This window comes from Callithrix jacchus, chromosome 5 (assembly GCF_049354715.1).
Source record: "Callithrix jacchus isolate 240 chromosome 5, calJac240_pri, whole genome shotgun sequence".
Taxonomy (NCBI): domain Eukaryota; kingdom Metazoa; phylum Chordata; class Mammalia; order Primates; family Cebidae; genus Callithrix; species Callithrix jacchus.
The window spans coordinates 96,110,339-96,129,674 of record NC_133506.1 but is presented as its reverse complement, the minus strand read 5'-3'; the positions used below and the strand labels follow the sequence as shown (position 1 = coordinate 96,129,674).

At 39.9% G+C, this 19,336-nt stretch overlaps 1 protein-coding gene and 1 pseudogene across 18 annotated transcripts in view; both read left to right on the top strand.

The window, feature by feature from the left end:
• BCAS3 (BCAS3 microtubule associated cell migration factor) overlaps window positions 1-19,336 on the top strand; it is a 754,554-nt gene that overhangs the window by 43,934 nt on the left and 691,284 nt on the right. For all 18 annotated transcript variants that reach the window (XM_078373699.1, XM_078373700.1, XM_078373696.1 and 15 more), the window contains exon 5: window positions 2,808-2,914. In XM_078373699.1, coding sequence (XP_078229825.1) covers window positions 2,808-2,914 — 107 coding nt within the window. The remainder of the gene's footprint in view (window positions 1-2,807; window positions 2,915-19,336) is intronic.
• Window positions 120-2,799, top strand: LOC118153787 (large ribosomal subunit protein eL32 pseudogene; annotated as a pseudogene).

Genomic DNA, 19,336 nt, shown 5'->3' with positions numbered 1-19,336 from the left:
GCTGCAGTGAGCTGAGATCATGCCACTGCACTCTGGCCTGGGTGACAGAGTGAGACTCTGTCTCAAAAAAAAAAAAAAAAGACCCTAAAACCTTATACCTTAGCGATCTCCTCCTCGGCATCATGGCCGCCCTTAGACCCCTTGTGAAACCCAAGATCGTCAAAAAGAGAACCAAGAAGTTCATCTGGCACCAGTCAGACCGATATGTCAAAATTAAGCATAACTGGTGGAAACCCAGAGGTATTGACAACAGGGTTCATAGAAGGTTCAAGGGTCAGATCTTAATGCCTAACATTGGTTATGGGAGCAATAAGAAAACAAAGCACATGCTGCCCAGTGGCTTCTGGAAGTTCCTGGTCCACAACATCAAGGAGCTGGAAGTGCTCCTGATGTGCAACAAATCTTACTATGCTGAGATCGCTCACAATGTTTCCTCCAAGAACCGCAAAGCCATCGTGGAAAGAGCTGCCCAGCTGGCCATCAGAGCCACCAACCACGATGCCAGGCTGTGCAGCGAAGAAAATGAGTAGACGGCTTATGTGCACGTTTTGTGTTTAAATAAAACTGGCATTTTCCTTCCTTAATTAAAAAAAAAAAACCTTATACTTTTTTTTTTTTTTTTTATGGAGACAGGGTCTTGCTCTGTCACCCAAGCTGGAGTGGAGTGCAGTGATATAATCTTAGTTTACTGCATCCTTGACCTCCCGAGCTCAAGTGATCTTCCCAATTCAGCCTCCCTAGCAATGGGGACTACAGGCCTTTGTCACCACACCCAGCTAATTTTTGTATTATTTGTATCGATGGGGTTTCACCATGTTGCCCAGGCTAGTCTCAAACTCCTGGGCTCAAGCAGTATGCCCACCTTGGCCTCCCAAAGTGCTGGGATTACAGGCGCAAGCCACCATGGTCGGCCTATACATGGATTTTGATTGCATTGGGGGTTGGGGGGACTCGGCATCCCTTCACATTGTTCAAGGGTCAGCTGTACTTTTCCACTTCCAATCTTTATGTCCTTTATTTTTTGTTCCTAATTGCACTATCTAGGGCCTGTAGTACAATGTTGAATATAAGTTTTAAGTTTGGGCATCTTTGCCTTGTTCTGCCTCATTGGGAGAAAGCATTCAGTCTTTTACCATACATATGATGTTAGCTATCGTGTTTTCATAGACATCCTTTGTTCTTGGTTTGCTGAGTTTTTTTTTTTTTTAAAGATGGGGTTTCACCATGTTGGTCAGGCTGGTCTTGAACTCCCGACGTCTGGTGATCTGCCTGCCTTGGCCTCCAAAGTGCTTGGATTACAGGTGTGAGCCACCAAGCCTGGCCTTGCTTGCTGAGTTTTTTAAAAAATAAAATAGCTGTTGCATTTTAGCAAATGCTTTTTTTTAAACATCTGTTGAAATGATCATATGATTTTTCTCCTTTATTCTGTTAATGTTGGCAAATTGTAATTGGTTTTTCCAATGTTAAACCATCTTACATTTCTGGGACAAACTCTGTATTTTAGTGATTGGTTATCCTTTCTATAATGTGGAATTCAATTTGCTAGTCTTTGTAAAGTATTTTTATATCTATATTCATGAGGAGTATTGATTTATAGTTTTCTTTTTCCTTTTTTTTTTTGAGATGCAGTTTTGCTCTTGTTACCCAGGCTGGAGTGCAATGGTGCAATCTCGGCTCACCGTAACCTCCACCTCCTGGGTTCAGGCAATTCTCCTGCCTCAGCCTCCTGAGTAGCTGGAATTACAGACACGCGCCACCATGCCCAGCTAATTTTTTGTATTTTTAGTAGAGATGGGGTTTCACCACGTTGACCAGGATGGTCTTGATCTCTTGACCTCGTGATCCACCCGCCTCGGCCTCCCAAAGTGCTGGAATTACAGGCGTGAGCCACCGTGCCTGGTTGATTTATAGTTTTCTTATAATACCTTAGTCTGGTTTTGGTTGCCCCAGAATGAGTTGGTACTTCTTTCCTTCTCTTCTGTTTTTTAGAAAAGTGTGTAAGGCCAGACACAATGGCTCATGCCTATAATCTCAGCACTTTGGGAAGCTGAGACAGGTGGATTGCTTGAGCTCAGGAGTTTGAGACCAGCCTGGGCAACATGGCGAAACTCTCTCTCTACAAAAAATACAAAAAATTAGCTGGGCATTATGTCACATGCCTGTAGTCCCAGCTGCTTGGGAGGCTGAGGTGGGAGGATCATGTGAGCCTAGAAGGTCAAGACTGCAGTGAGCTATGATGGCACTACTGTACTCCAGCCTGAATGAAAGACTGAGATTCTGTCTCAAAAAAAAAAAAAAAGTTTGTGTAGAATTGATGTTATCATTTCTAGAGCCAGGGACTCACTCTGTCACGTAGGCTGGAGTACAGTGGTGCCATCATAGATCACCACAGCCCTGAATTCTTTGCCAAAGCCTTCTTCCACTTCATTCTCCAGAGTATCTGGGACTATAAGTGTGTGCCACCAAGCCTAGCTAATTATTATTGTTATTATTTTTATAGAGACAGGATCTTGCTACATTGCCCAGTCTGGTTTTGAAGAGAGGCCTCCTACTTTGGCCTCTCTTAAATGTTTGATATTATTTAAATGGTGTGGCTAGAAGCTATGTTGAAATGGGCCAAGGAACGACAGATAGATAAGGAAATAGATAGCCAGGATGGACAACTTTGAGAGTTCTGACTATGAAGAGAAGAGATGATAGTTACTAGAGAGACGTAAAGGTCGAATCAGGCGTTAAAGAAGTACAGTTGTTTTCTTGATTGACTTTATCTTTTAAATTTGCTTCTTTGTTACTTAATTCTAATTCAGATACATCAAGAAATCTGGAATTTCATGAAATACACAGCACTGGGAATGAACCACCTTTGCTGATTATGATTGGCTACAGTGATGGAATGCAGGTCTGGAGCATCCCTGTAAGTATGCATATGGTTGAATACCTAAAACATTATACTTTCCAGCATGTTAGCTTATGTGAAATCTGTAGATACTTTTTTTTTGAGAGAGTCTCACTCTTTCACCCAGGCTGGAGTGCAGTGGTGCGATCTCAGCTCACTGCAATCTCCACCTCCCATGTTTAAGCGTTTCTTCTGCCTCAACCCCCCGAGTGTCTGGGATTACAGGCGTACATCACCATGTCCAGGTAATTTTTGTATTTTGTATATATATTTATATATATCTTGTTTTGAGACAGAGTTTTGCTCTTGTTGCCCAGGCTGGAGTGCAATGGCATGACCTCAGCTCACTGTAACCTCTGCCTCCCAGGTTCAGGCGATTCTCTTGCCTCAGCCTCCCGTGTAGCTGGGATTACAGGCATGCGCCACCATGCCTGGCTAATTTTGCTGTTTTTTTTTTTTTTTTTTTTTTTTTTTGAGGTGGAGTCTAGCCCTGTTGCCCAGGCTGGAGTGCAGTGGCGTGATCTTGGCTCTCTGCAACCTCTGCCTCCCAGGTTCAAGTGATTCTCCTGCCTCAGTCTCTCAAGTAGCTGGGACTACAGGTGTCTGCCACCATGCCTGGTTAATCTTTTGTATCTTTGGTAGTGACAGAGTTTCACCATGTTAGCCAGGCTGGTCTCAAATTCCTGACTTTGTGATCTGCCACCTTGGCCTCCCAAAGTGCTGGGATTATAAGCATGAGGCACTGTGCCTGGCCCTAATTTTGTATTTTTAGTAGAGATGGGGTTTCTCTATGTTGGTCAGGCTTGTCTTGAGCTCCTGACCTCAGGTGATCTGCCTGCCTCAGCCTCCCAAAGTGCTGGGATTACAGGCATGAGGCACTGCGCCTGGCCCAATTTTTAACACTTTTAGATGGAGACAGGGTCTTACTGTGTTGCCTAGGCTGGTCTTGAATTCCTGGGCTCAAGTGATCCTCCCACTTGGCCTCCTAAAGTGTGGACATTATAGGCATGAGCCACTGTGCTTGGCCAATTCTATTCTTTTTTTTTTCCTTGCCGGTTGCGGTGGCTCATGCCTGTAATCCCAGCACTTTGGGAGGTCGAGGTGGGTGGATCACAAGGTCAGGAGATCGAGACCATCCTGGCCAACATAGTGAAACCCCATCTCTATTAAAAAAAAAAAAATTCTATTCCTATAATTGTCATATAATTAAGTATCAAAGATGTGGAATTTTTTTTTTAACTTGGCTTTACTTTTTAGAGGTAGAAGAATCATGCTGTTATGTCATGAAATTAGAAGTATTCTTTTTCTTTTGTCTTTTGGGAAGTGTAGCTGACATTTTTCAGGGACCTGCAATTTTCTTTGTAATTTCGGTATTGTTCCAAAGTAATGGAAAAAGTACTTAAAAATTGGCAGTGTTTTTTTTTCTTACTGGGAGAAATATCTGGGTTGTGATAAAAATGAAAGGATTTCTTAAGTATAATTTTTTCTTACTAATAGAGAGTACATTTTCCTTCATTATGCTGTTTGTTGACAGAATTGAAGACAACGAGGACGCTATACCTTTAACGAGAGGGTTGAGCCCTCTGGTTAGGGGTGTGGACTGGATTGAACACATTCCTTTGGTGGTACCCAGGTTGCTTTAACTGCCCACTTGTTTTGGTTATAATTAGAGGTATTACTTTTAATAGTTTTGAAGTTAACTTCTGTTTATCTTTGAGTAATTAAGGTTTATTCCTCCTTAGGCCTAGATTGTATTTTGAGAGACTTGAATAATTTTTTTTAATGGAATTTTTCTTTGACCAATTGTATATTGTTGTAATACCCCTATTTCATGAATTAGGGCCTGGTGCAGAGGCTCATACCTGTAATCCCAGCACTTTGGGAGGCCAAGGCAGGCAGATCATTTGAAGTCAGGAGTTCGAGACTAGCCTGACCAATTCTGTCTTTACTAAAAATACAGAAAAAGTTAGCTGGGTGTGGTGGTGCATGTCTGTAGTCCCAGCTACTCTGGAGGCTGAGGCAGGAGAATCGCTTGAACCTGGGAGGGGAAGGTTACAGTGAGCCAAGATCACGCCACTGCGCTCCAGCCTGGGTGACAGAGCAAGACTGTCTCAAAAAACAAATAAATATAGTGAGACTTTCTCTCTACAAAAATTTTTAAAAAATTAGCCAGGCATAGTGGCATGTGCCTGTGGTTCCAGCTACTTGAGAGGATGAGGCAGGAGGATTGCCTGAGCCTGGGAGGTTGAGGCTGCAGTGAGCCATGATTATGCCATTGCACTCCAGCCTGGGTGACAGAGTGAGACCTTGTCTCAGTCAATCAATCAATTAGTCAATCAATCAATGAGACAATGACAATCTGGAAAAATAAGATGCTTATGTTCCATTGATTGAGCTCTCTATATGGTCAAAGAGGTTTATATACATATTATCTCATCTGATGTAGAAGTTATCTTGTTTTACAGGTGGTAAGATCACGCTGCTTTTAAGAGGTGGAACTAGAATTTAAACTAGTTCTGTCTGGATTCCAATTCAAAGCCCATAATCTAAGAGCTGTACTTAATCGGTTTTCAAATATGACAGCTAAAGTTATGACATGCGAGTAGTTTTGTAGTTTAGGTTTAGTTTTTGTAGAAGTGAAGGGAATTTCCCCCTCTCCCTCTGAAATAAATTGGCAATAGATTAACAGGAGGAAAAGCATACATGTGCACAAGAGCCATACAAAATATGAGACTCTCAGTAGGGCCTGATAGCTGAAGCTTCCAAAGTACTTTCTTCATGAGGAGAGGGAGATGGAGGAATATAGTCAATTTTGAGAGTTAGTAAATGATTCTCAGGAAAGTTGAATGGGCCCAAAGAGCAGAAAATTGTTTATAAGTGGTTCTCTTGCGAAATGGGATCTGAGAAGAGATGATAGCCTGTGACAAAGTCTGTCTAGATGTGGTGTCATTTCTTGGCTTTCCTTCCTGCAATTTGATATTTGGAAATTAAAAAAAAGGATGGTTGTGTCTGTACTGAACAGGTATAGAGTTTTCTTTCTTGTCATTATTTACTAAATGATGCAGTATGATTACTTACATAGCATTTACATTGTACTAGGTATTATAAGTAAGAGATAAAGTATATGAGAGGATGTGTATAGCTTGTATGCAAATACTATGCCATTTTATGTAAAGGACTTGAGCCTCATGGTATCATTTGGTATCTATGGGTGCTTTGTGGAACCAGTCCCTCACAGATGGTGAGGGACAGTTGTATTTGCTTTTTTTGTTTGTTTGTTTAGTTTTGAGACTGAGACTCACTCCGTTGTCCAGGCTGGAGTGCAGTGGTGCCATCTCGGCTCACTGCAACCTCTGCCTCCTGGGTTCAAGTGATTTTCGTGCCTCAGCCTCCCGAGTAGCTGGAACGACAGGTGTGAGCCATCATGCGCTAATTTTTATATATTTTTAAGTAGAAATAGGGTTTCACCATGTTGGCCAGGCTGGTTTCAAACTCCTGACCTCAGGTAGTCTACCCACCTTGGCCTCCCAGAGTGCTGGGATTAAAGGTGTGAGCTACTGTACCCGTCCTGCATTTTAAAAATAAAGATGAGGTCTCACTATGTTGCCCAGGTTGGTCTTGATGTCTGGCGTCAGGCAGTCCTTCTGCCATGGCCTCCCAAAGCACTGGTATTACAGATGTGAGCCATCATGCCTGGCTGTGTATTTGCTTTTGAGTAAATGTAGGTTGGCAGAAAATCAACCCTTGTCCAAACCTTAGCGTAGTTTTTGCTTCTAGTATGTGCTCAGGACTTCCTTTAGTTGAGTTTAATATAACTATCCCACTGTGGCTCATGCCTGTAATCCCAGCACTTTGGGAGGCTGAGGCAGGCAGATAACTTGCGGTAAGGAGTTCAAGACCAGCCTGGCCAACATGGTGAAACTCCGTCTCTACTAAAAATATAAAAATTAGCCAGGCATGGTGGCAGGCACCTGTAATCCCAGCTACTCGGGAATTTGAGGCAGGAGAATTGCTTGAACCCAGGAGGTGGAGGTTGCAGTGAGCTGAGATGCACCACTGCATTATTGCCTGGGTGACAGTGTGTGAGACTCTGTCTCAAAAAGAAAGATAAAACTGTCCATCTTGGAGTCTCAGGTTAAGAAAATGAGCATATCATGGTTAAACATTTAAACAAATTGTCTGTTGAAGTACATAGATATGAATGGAACTTAGATGATGCCTAAGAATATTATTAATTAGAGTCAGCTCAAAAGCAGAACTATGCAGTAGTTTACTGCCCAATCTCTACCGCTTTGTAAATGAGATGGCTGCAGGAAAGCACCAGCTTTCCTAGCTTTCCTGAGCTCTCACAGCCCTTCTTTCAACACACCTGATGTAACATAGAATGATTGTTATGCTTGTGTTCTGGATAAACAATCCTTTTTCAACTCATGCCTAACAATGTTATTGCCTCTTTTTTGGTGAGGTAAATATAGGCTTTCTTGCTTAAAATTTTTAATTAAAAAAATCAAAGGTATCTTTGTATATATTTTAAAAACCAAATAGTTTTGTGAGATTCAAATATGAAAAAAATGTTCTATACTCTACCTTTCATCACTCCTTCAAATCTAGTAGTTATTGTCATTTTAGTATTTATTTCAATCATTTCAAAATATGATACTTGTTATTTATTTTTATTTTGAGATGGAGTCTCACTGCAACACCCAGGCTGGAGTGCAGTTGTGCGATCTCAGCTCACTGCAACCTTCGCTCCTCAAGTTCAAGCAATTCTCCTGCCTCAGCCTTCTGAGTAGCTAGGACTCCAGGTGCCCACTACCACCAGATTTTTGTATTTCTAGTAGAGACAGGGTTTCACCATATTGGCCAGGCTGGTCTTGAACTCGTGACCTCAAGTTATCCGCCTGCCTCAGCCTCCCAAAGTGCTGGGATTACAGGAGTGAGCCACGATGCCTGGCCTCAAAATAAACTTCTTGAAGATTTTTTTTCTCCCAGTCTTAGATTGATTGGTGCCACCCTATATTGGTGTCATCATATGTCATGCTTTTTTTCATATTACAGCAAAGTTGTATATTAATTTATTTTTATTTAAATCTCTCTCTTCTACTAGCTCCAAGACTGTGAAGACCACATCTATTGTGCTCACCACTGTATATCCCAGACATGTGCTGAATAAGTGAACATCATTTAAATCTTCATAGTTCACCAGCCACCCTACCATAATATCTGTCATCATCTAACATGGTATATATTTGTTTATTATCTATCTTCCCCACCTACCAGAATGGAAATTCCACAAGGAGAATATCATTTGTACTTATCCCATACACTTATTAATTCATTCACTCAGCAAAGATTTATTAATTGTCTGTTACATACCAGACTGTGTAGGTGCTGGGATAACACTGAACAAAACAAAGTCGTTCTCCTTGTGGAATTTCCATTCTGGTAGGTGGGGAAGATAGATAATAAACATATCATGTTAGCTGGTAATGGATGTTACCATAGGGTGGTTGGTGTTGCTGTGGGTTGCTCTTTTATATAGGATGGTCTGAGAAAGCCTCTCAAAGACCCAGTGACATAGTGGTGTGAAGTTATCCACATGGGTATTTGAGGGAGGAACACTCCAAGCCAGTGCAAACACTGTGGTGCAGAATATGTTTCTTATATTTAAGAATAGCAAGGAGGCAGTTTAGCTGGAGTTAGGGGAACAAAGCAAAGAATAAAAGAGGTGGCAGTTGACTAGGGCTTTGTTTTAGCCCTTGTAAGGACATTTAAAATATCAAATATAGAGCAGAGTTGAAATTTTACAGTGGAAATACTTACACCTTACACCTGCCATCTAGAGCAGCAGTCCCCAACCTTTTTGGTGCCGGGGACTGGTTTTGTGGAAGACAATTTTTCCATGGGCTGGGGCTGGGGTGGGGATAGTTTCAGGATGATCCAAGCACAGTAAATGTATTGTTCACTTTATTTTGATTATAATTACATCATAATATATAATGAAATAATTTTACAACTCACCATAATATAGAATCAGTGGGAGTCCTGAGCTTGTTTTCCTGCAACTAGATGGTTCCATCTGGGGTTGATGGGAGACAGTGACAGATCATCAGGCATTAGATTCTCTTAAGGAGCACGAAACCTAGACCCCTCACATGGGCAGTTCACAGTAGGGTTCCTGCGCCTATGAGAATCTAATGCTGCTGCTGACCTGACAGGAGGCAGAACTTAGGTAGTTATGTGCGCAATGGGGGGCAGCTGTGAATACAGATGAAGCTTCGCTTTTGATTGCCTGCTTCTCACCTCCTGCCGTGAGGCCTGGTTCCTAACCAGTACCTGGCCAGGGATTGAGGACCTCTCAACTAGAGTATACCCTTAAAATTTTACTATTCTTTCTGTTTTTTTTTTCCCAGTTGTTTTTTTCAGGCAACCCTCAAAACCAAAAGGGGTTCATAGAGCTGCTTACTACACTTTGCCTCATATCCATCTTATTCAGTGCATTTCAGAGGAAATGCAAACATCAGCATGCTTTCCCCTAACTACTTTTGCATGCATATAATTAACTAGCAATCAATATTTGGTTAGTTTTAAAATTTTTTTTTTAAACAGAGCCTCGCTCTCTTGCTCTGGCTGGAGGGCACTGGTGCCATCCCTGCTCACTGCAGCCTCTACCTTATGGGTTCAAGCAATTCTCATGCCTCAGCCTCAGTGAGTAGCTAGGATTACAGGCACATGCCACCATGCCTGGCTAATTTTTGTCATCTTTTAAATTTTAGCTGTTTTGGTAGTTGATACCTTGAGGATTTACTTAGCATTAGCCTTTCCCTGACGACTTATAATGTGGAGTACTTTTTCATGTTTCTTGGCCGTTTGTATATCTTTTAGCAATGATTTGTATAATTTATTTGCCCATTAAAAAATCTTAGTTGTAGAAGCCATTGGAGGACTTTGAATAGAGGTAATATCACTTTTAAAAAGAAGAAACATATGTGAGGAGCAGATTTGGGTAGAAAGATAGTGAATTTGGTTTCAAATGTGTGACCCATACTGGTGATAGTAATCTGTTACTGGCAGCAAAAAGGTGAAGTGTGGAAAATGAGAGTAAACTTATAGAAACCAGTTGGATTTTCCAGTGCACCCAACCAAACATGTATAGTTTACAGAAGTATAGTTTGTGCCAACTTTTAGAAAAATAAAAAAGTAATTTGTCTTTTTTGACAAATGGTTTGAAAAACACTATCACCAAGGCATCTAGTTAGAGTTGTTTTTGATTAGTATGTTTAGACATGCAATCATGTATTATTTTATTTCACATAAATAACCTTTGATTATTAACATTCATTTTAGCATTATACATTCTTTGTAGTCATTAGAATAAAATATATAATTTTCAAGGAGGAGATTTGAACTGCAGGATGAGGAGTTGGACTTATTATTTCAGCTATAATAATTTGGACTCATTGAACTTGTTTTGGTAACACATATTCCAAATGCTGTCTGTAATATTGGTCTTGTGGTGGCATTAGGATGAATAGCAGGAGAAAAGAAAGGTTATAAGGCTAGTTAGGAGGGAATTTCAACACTGCCTAAATGTTAGATGTTGAGAGCCTGAACTAACTTTGTTGTGACAGGATTACCAAAAACCGTGGTAAGTGGTTAGACATTTAGAAGAGAAGAAAGTCAAAGATGTTTCCAGAGTCTTGACCTGGGGGCTAGTGCTGCTTGGTATGAGAGATGGCATCATTTTTGCAGAAATAGAATTTTATTATTAGACTTATACTATGTTAAAAATAATATAAAGCAAAAATTAGATAGTATATTGTCTTATAAGTAATAAAGGGTTCTCAGTTAAAGTTTCCATGGTAAAAGTCTCTTGATATTTTCCCACATACTTTTTGCTATCTGTTTAAATGGCTACTTAGTTTTCTCTTCTTTTTTTTTTTTTTTTTTTTTTAAAGACATAGTCTTGCTCTGTCACCCAAGCTGGAGTGTAGTGGTGCAATCACGACCTCAACCTCCTGGGCTCAAGTGATTCCTCCACCTCAGCCTCCTCAGTAGCTGGGACCACAGGTGTGCATCACCATGCCCAGATGATTTTTGAAATTTTTTTTTGGTAGAGATGAGGTTTTGCCATGTAGCCCAGGCTGGTCTCGAACTCTTGAGCTCAAACGATCCTCTTGCCTTCCCCTTCCACAGTGCTGGGATTACAGGTGTGAGCCACTATGGCTAGCATCTTATCTTCTTTTGAAATGCTTATTTTTTTCTAAAAAAGTGGAAAATGTATTTTTCACAGCACCTAGAATATGGCAGTTGTATTGTGTGTGTGAAACAGTATACAGTTGGCCCTCGGTATCCATGGATTCTGAATACATGGATTCAGTCAATATGGATAGAAAATACTTGGGAAAAGAGTAAAAAAATAATTCAACAATAAAAAATAACACAAAAACGACAGTATAGGCTGAATGCGGTGGCTCACGCCTGTAACCCCACACTTTGGAAGGCCGAAGTGGGCACATCACAAGGTCAGGATTTCAAAACCAGCCTGGCCAACATTGTGAAACCCCATCTCTACTAAAAATACAAAAATTAGCTGGGTGTGGTGGGGTGGGCACCTGCAATTTCAGCTATTCGGGAGGCTGAGGTGGGAAAATCGCTTGAACCCAGGAGGCAGAGGTTGCAGTAAGCCGAGACTGTGCCATTGCACTTAAGCCCTGGCAATGGTGTGAGACTCTGTCTCAAAAAAATAAAAGGACAGTATAGCTATTTACATAGCATTTGCATTGTATTAGGCATTATAAGTAATTTAGAGATGACTTAAAGTATGTAGGAGGATGTGGGTAGGTTATATATGCATAGGTTATGTGCAGATGCCATGCCATTTTATAAACGGACTTGAGCATTGGAGGTTTTGGTGTCCACAGGGATTCTGGAACCAATCCCGTGTGGATACAGAGGGATGACTGTATTTTTATTTCAAAAGTTAGTATTTGTAGTGTTTTCCTGGAGCTGTGCTTACACGGTACTTCAATGATCTAACACTAGGTGTCGCTACCACATTGAGCTAAGAAAAGTACAGCTGCTCCTTGAAAGGAAATACTTGCCCTAAAGCTCTTTGTGTAGCTTTTACACACTAAAAGCTTTAGAGCAAACATGCAAGGGCATTCTTGAGGTAAATACCAATTAGTCTACTATTTATTAGAGGTTGGGTGCCAATAGACCTTGTCATGTTAAGATGGTTAGCCAGGAAACAGTTTTTATGGGTTTCATTTGGGAGTAATATAAAGTTAGTGATTTGGGTACACTGGCAAGCAGAGAAAGGTTGAATATGGATGCAGTCCAGTGAAAAAAATTGCCTTTATTGAGAATAGGACTTTATTTTGTTTGGTCCATTCTCTTCTTCCTGGAAAGATAAGTAATAGGTGGATCCTTAGACATCTGCAGTGAGAGGGCATTCGTTGTTATGGATGAGTAAACAGTAATACTGAAGTAACTTCTGGAATTTACCCATATTGGTGGATTAAAATATCTTTTCTTATAGTATGTTTCCTAAAGTATCACTTCAGAGAAGTCTTGCATCTGAAACTTAATTTTTCCCTATGCGCGAATGGTGGCATGACTTTTGTTGATTTGACATAGGCGGTAGGCATTACTGTGAGTTTGAAATTTATCGTTGTAAGTTAGAATCTTTCTTATTTGAGATATTTTTGATGTTTTTCTACTCCAAAACAATATACTGATTTATAAGTCTGTGGAATGCATTTTTTTCCTGGTACACGTTATTGAATATACATGCAGTAAAATGCACACATCTTTTTTTAATTTTTTTTTTTTTTTTTTTTTTTTTTTTTAGAGACGGAGTTTCGCTCTTGTTACCCAGGCTGGAGTGCAATGGTGCGATCTCGGCCCACCGCAACCTCTGCCTCCTGGGTTCAGGCAATTCTCCTTCCTCAGTCTCCTGAGTAGCTGGGATTACAGGCACGTGCCACCATGCCCAGCTAATTTTTTATATTTTTAGTAGAGACGGGGTTTCACCATGTTGACCAGGATGGTCTCGATCTCTTGACCTCGTGATCCACCCGCCTTGGCCTCCCCAAGTGCTGGGATTACAGGCTTGAGCCACCGTGCCCCGCCTCTTTTTTTAATTTTTAATTTTTATTTTTTTAGCCAGTGCAGCCCTGCGGGGGTGACCCCCTTGCAGAGGGCCCCTGCAAGGGGTAGGCACCGGGAGGGGAAAAAGCAAAGCAAAAAATGCACAAACTTTAAGTGTACGGAGTAAATTTATATCTTCTAACTATCATCCTAGGTTAAGATCTAGAACATTTCCAGTACCTCAGAAAAGTCCCTGTGCCACTTCCTTGACAATAGTGCCTTCTTCCTACCTACAGATAACCATTATTCTGCTATTCTGACTTCTGTCACCATCGATTTGTTTTTTCTGTTCTTGAATGTCTAAAAAATATGATATAGATTTAAAACGTATATATTCTTTTATGTTCTGGCTTGTCTCTTAACATTACAACTGTAAGATTATTTTTTCTGCTATTGTGTATAACACTAACTTTGCTGTGTAGTATTTATAATGAACACAATACATTTTGAAAAATCCATTATATGACTGAGAGACATTTTTGTTTCCAGTTTTTGAGTGTTATTAATAAAGTTGCTCTGAAAATTCTTGTATATGGTAATTTTTGGTGGACGGAAACAAAAAATGGTATTTTTTGGTGGACATAAACACTCATTTCTCTTGGGTATTGACCTGGGAGTAGATTTATTGTGTCATAGGGTAAGTATATGTTTACCTTTAACAGGTACTCCCAAATAGTTTTCAAAAGTGGTTTTGCCAACTTTGTACTCCCACCAGAAGTTGGAAGTTCTGTTGGTCCTGCATTCTTAGCAGCACTTGGTATTGTCAGTCTTTTTATTCTGTTTCGGATGTGTTGATATCTTCTGGGAGGTTTTAAAAATGCTTTTTAGGCTGGGCCCAGTGGCTCATGCCTGTAATCTCAGCACTTTGGGAGGCCAAGGTAAGAGGATCCTTTGAGATTAGGAGTTTGAGACCAGCCTGGGCAACATAGTAAGACTCTGTCTCTACCAAAAATAAAACATTAGCTGGGCATAGTGGCATGTGCTTGTAATTCCAGCAATTCAGGAGGCTGAGGGTAGAGAATCACTTGAGTCCAGGAGATCAAGGCTACCATGAGCTATGATCATGTTACTGACCTCCAGCCTGGGCAACACAGCACACAGTAAGATCCTGTCTCAAAAAACGCTTTTTATTTTGCAATAAATGTTAAACTTCCAGAAAATTTTGTAATGTATACAAGGTATTCCTCTTGCCCATTATGCAGATTCACCAATTATGGATTTTGCTTTATTTGCTTTGTTATTCTCTCAGTGTCTGTATCTATACACATATTTTCTGAATCATTTATAAATTGGGGAAATGATGTAATCATTTCCATAAATTATTATTTTTGAGATGGAGTTGCACTCTGTTGCCCAGGCTGGAGTGCAGTGGCGTAATCTTGCCTACTGCCACCTCTACCTCCCAGGTTCAAGCAATTCTCCTGCCTCAGCCTCCCGAGTAGCTGGTACTACAGGCATGTGCCATCACGCCCAGCTAATTTTTTGCATTTTTAGTAGAGAGGGAGTTTTACCATGTTGGCCAGGCTGGTCTTGAACTCTTTGTCTCAAGTGATCCACCCGCCTTGACCTCCTAAAGTGCTGGGATTACAGGTGTGAGCAACTGTGCCTGGCCCATTTCCACAAATTATTTAGTTTAATTTCCTAAGAATAAGCAGATAGCCATAGCAAGGTCATCAAACCCAGGATATTTAAATTTGATGCAATACTATTGTGGAAACTTCTTCATATTCAGATTTCATTCATTGTCTCAGTAGTCTCCTTTATAGCTGTTGTTACTTTTTCACTTTCTAAAGATTGTCTTTTGATGAAAAAGTCTGGTTCAGATTTTTGATCTTTTACTCTATTATTATTTCTTGTATCATTGTTTACTCTAAGGACATGAAAATATTCTTCTAACCTGGGTGGGGTGGTTCATGCCTGTAATCCCAGTACTTTGAGAGGCTGAGCCAGGTGGACCACTTGAGGTCAGGAGTTTTAAGACTAGCCTGGCCAACATGGTGAAACCTGTCTCTACTAAAAGTATAAAAATTAGCTGGGCATGATGGTGTGAGCCCTGGGTAGCTGAGGCATGAGAATTGCTTGCACCCGGGAGGCACAGGTTGCAGTGAGCCGATATTGAGGCACTACACTCCAGCCTGGGTGACAGAATGAGACTCTTGTCTCAAAAAAAAAGAAATTCATTTATATTTTCTTTTAGTGTATTGTTGTTTTTACTTTTAGGGTTAAGATTCATTTGGAAGACAAAAACTTTGTATGTGTATGGTATGAGATGGGGTCAGGGTTATTTCTTTTTCTTTTCCTTTCCTTTTTTTTTAAGAGATAGGGTCTCACTCTGTGTTGACCAGGCTGGAGGAAATGTCACTAATTATTTGTGGTCTGTGTCAGTGGTTCCCAACTAGGAGTAATTTGGTTCTCCAAGGGGCCATTTGGCTATTTGTTTTATTGTCATGATTGGGTGTTGCTACTGGCATGTGGTAGGTAGAAGCCAGAGATACTGTTCTTCATCCTAAAATGTACAGAACAGCCTTTCTGGAACAAAGAATTGTCCCATCCAAAACATCAGTAGTGCTGAGGTTGAAAAACCTTGGTCTGTGTGATCAGTGTTAGGACACAGGTATGAATAAAGTGCTGTAGAGCCCCCAAGGAATGACGGCTGCCTAGGGATTTTTTTTTTTTCTTTCTTTTTTTTTTTTTTTTAACCCAGGATCAAACCTGGGGGAGGAGTTTTAACACTAGTGCTCTCTAGTAAAATTTCATAGAATATAAAAAAAAAATAGTTCCAACTAGAATATTCAGAATGCACCATACATTATTTTAGGCACATTGTATGTATTATTTATTATCCTGTCAATTTTACTAGTTAGTGTTAATCTTATTTTACACTTGAAAAAATTAAGAGTTATATTTAACTAGGTCAAGTTTTTAAATAGATACCTTTTAAAAAACAGACTTTAAGGGCTGTTTTAGGTTCACAGCAAAATTGAATAGAAAATATAGGGAGGTCCCATATACCTCCTGCCTCCACATACACACCCTTTCCCACTGTTAACATTCCCAGCATGACATTATTGTCACCCACAGTTTACATTAGGATTCATTTTTGGTGGTATGCTTTTTTTTGTTTTTTTTTTGACACAGGGTCTTGCTCTGTTGGCCACACTGGAGTACAGTGGTGAGATCTTGGCTCACTGTAGCCTCTGCCTTCTGGGCTCAAGCGATCCTCCCACCTTAGCCTCCCAGGTAGCTGGAACTATAGGTGCATGCCATCAAGCCTGACTCATTTTTGTATTTTTTTGTAGAAATGGAGTTTTACCATGTTACCTAGGCTGATCTGGAACTCCTGACCTCAAGTGATCTGCCCACCTTGGTCTCCCAAAGTGCTGGGATTACAGGTGTGAGCCACTGTGCCCAGCCTGAGTTTTGGTGACATATATATAATTTTTTTTTTTTGAGACAGACTCTTACTCTGTCGCCAGGTTGGAGTGCAGTGACACAATCTCAGCTCAGTGCAACCTCTGCCTCCCCTTTCAAGTGATCCTCCCCCCTCAGTCTCCCGAATAGCTGGGACTACAGCTGTGCGCCACCACCAATAATTTTTTTGTTTTTTTTTTGTAGAGTTGGGGTTTCACCATATTGGCCAGGATGGTCTCGATCTCTTAACCTCGTGAACCGCCCTCCTCAGCCTCCCAAAATGCTAGGATTATAGGTGTGAGCCACTGTGCCAAGCCTGGTGGTATACATTCTATGTATTTTGACAGATGATATAATGACAGGTATCCACCATTGTAATATCACCCAGAATAGTCTCACTGCCCTACATGTCCTCTGTTCTCTATCTATTCATCTGTCCCTCCCTGATAAACCCTGGGCACCATTGATCTTTTTACCATGTCCATTTTTTTTGCCTTTTCCAAAAAACCATATAGTTGGAATCATACAGTAGGTAGCCATTTCAAATTGGTTTCTTTCACTTAGTAATATGCATTTAAGGTTCTGTCATGTATTTTCATGACTTGATAGCTTATTTAAATGCTGAATAATATTTCATCATATGGGATACCATAGTTTGTTTACGATAGATATATCTTTACAAAATTTAATTTCATTTAATTTTTGAGGCAGAGTCTCGCTTTGTCACCCAGGCTGGAGTGCAGTGGGGTGATCTTGACTCACTACAACCTCCACCTCCTGGGTTCAAGTGAATCTCATGCCTCAGCCTCCCAAGTAGCTGGGATTACAGGTGCCCACCACCATGCCCAGCTAATTTTTGCATTTTTAGTAGAGACAGGATTTCACCGTGTTGGTCAGACTGGTCTTGAACTCCCGACCTCAAGCAATCCACCATCTCGGGCTCCCAAAGTGCTGGGATTACAGGCATGAGCCTCATGCCTGATATCTTTTTAAAAATAAAGATAATAAGCATACTATGAAATACACAAATCTCAGGTCCATAGTTTGGTGATTTTTTACTTGTATATATGTATTTGTATATATGTGTGTTTATATGTGTCTATGCATGTTTGCATGTGTACACATACAAGTACATGAAACCACCATTGGGGAGAAAATGTAGAACATATTTGTCCTCAAAGTTTTCCAGTCAACATTACTCCTCCTTTCAGGATAAGATAATTACTATTCTGACTGTAAATTAGTTTTGCATGCATTGAACTTTCTATAAATAGAGGCACACTGTATGTACTCTTTTGCATCTGTCTTCTTTTGCTAAATACATTTTTTAGATTCGTCTGTGTTGTTGCTATATCATAGTAGTTTGTATTTTTTGTTTTTACTATTGTGCTTTATTTCACTATTTTAATATACCTTAATCTGTTCAGTTATTTTCTTTTTGATGGGCTTTGTGTTTCTGGCATTTGCCTATAATGAATAAAGTGTCTGTGAACATTCTTGTAGATATATGGACTCTTTTTTTTTTAAGTTGCCTAATGGAATTGCTTAGTCACAGGGTAGGTGGCATATATTTAACTTTATTAGAAATTTCCTCCCTCCCAAAAAAAGAAATTGCCCAAGGGTTTTCCAAATAGGCTGTATTGTTGGATATTTTCATTTGTAGTATCTGGGAGTTATTACTTGTTCCACTTACTGCTACTATTGATTTTGTCAGTCATTACAAAAAAATCATCTTGTTAATCTTACAAATTAATGTGATACCTATTTTATGGAAAAAAACTTTTAGGCTTCTATTTAATATAAGCAGTTCCTCTTTGGTTAATTATCTATTGCAAATCTACTTTAATCAATGGATTAAATCAAGATAAGTTTACAATACCATTAAAATGTAACAAATTCAGTCTTTTAAAAGTGGAAAGAGGCGATGAGCCAAAATTGGGTTATCTGTTGCACTGTTTTCTCTCTTCGCTTTTTAATTGAACCCCTATCAGCATGTAATAAAATAATGAGAATCCAGTTTGTATGTCTGAGTGATTATGAAGTGTTTATGACAGCGGCTATGCTGACACTCTCTATAATGGTGTTACATTGACTTTTGAACACCTTCTGATCTGCCTCCAGGCGTGTGTGTAAGTGTAGTCTGAGTGGTTTTACATTAACATCTACTCTGAGTAAGATCTCTTGACTACAGAAGTGTTAGTTGCAAATGGAAGATACCATTAAGGCGGCTTCAAAGGACTGGAATGATATTTGGATTGGTGCATGCTGAAATAATGGCTAGAGTTTTGAAGTGTAATGTCTAAATCAGTGTTGCATAACTGAAGGAACGTGTGAGTTCAAACCACTTTTCTTTGATCTTCCTTTAGGAAATCAGGCTGAAGGGGAAAGGCCAACGTTGCCTTAAAATACTCCTTTCTATGTGTGCAAAAATCTGGAAGTTTGAAAATATGATTACAAGTTCCATTCATTATTTGTGTTTGTGGTTTTCATATTGTTCTTGAAATTTACTTCCTTCCTGCCTCAAGTTTTGTATTATGAATTTAGTGTCAAGACCAGAATATAGGCTGGGTTGCTGTTTCCTTTATGTGGTCAGCAAATATCTGTTCTATAAGTTGTTAGTCCTCACAGATAGCATTTTAGGCAATTTTTGTGGCTTGTATTTTTTTCCTAGATGGTATACACAGTAGGTCACAGAGATGCTGACACTGACATTAACTGAATTCTTTGTGGTTAGGCAGGAAAAAAAACAAAACAAAAAACAAAAAACTTGTTCCTAATTTTAGGAGCTTTCAAAAGGACTACTCTTTACTATTAGGAAAACCTTCCTCAAGCTGTTCTATCTTAAGTTTTTGAAATTGTGGAGGCAGAGCTGTAAAA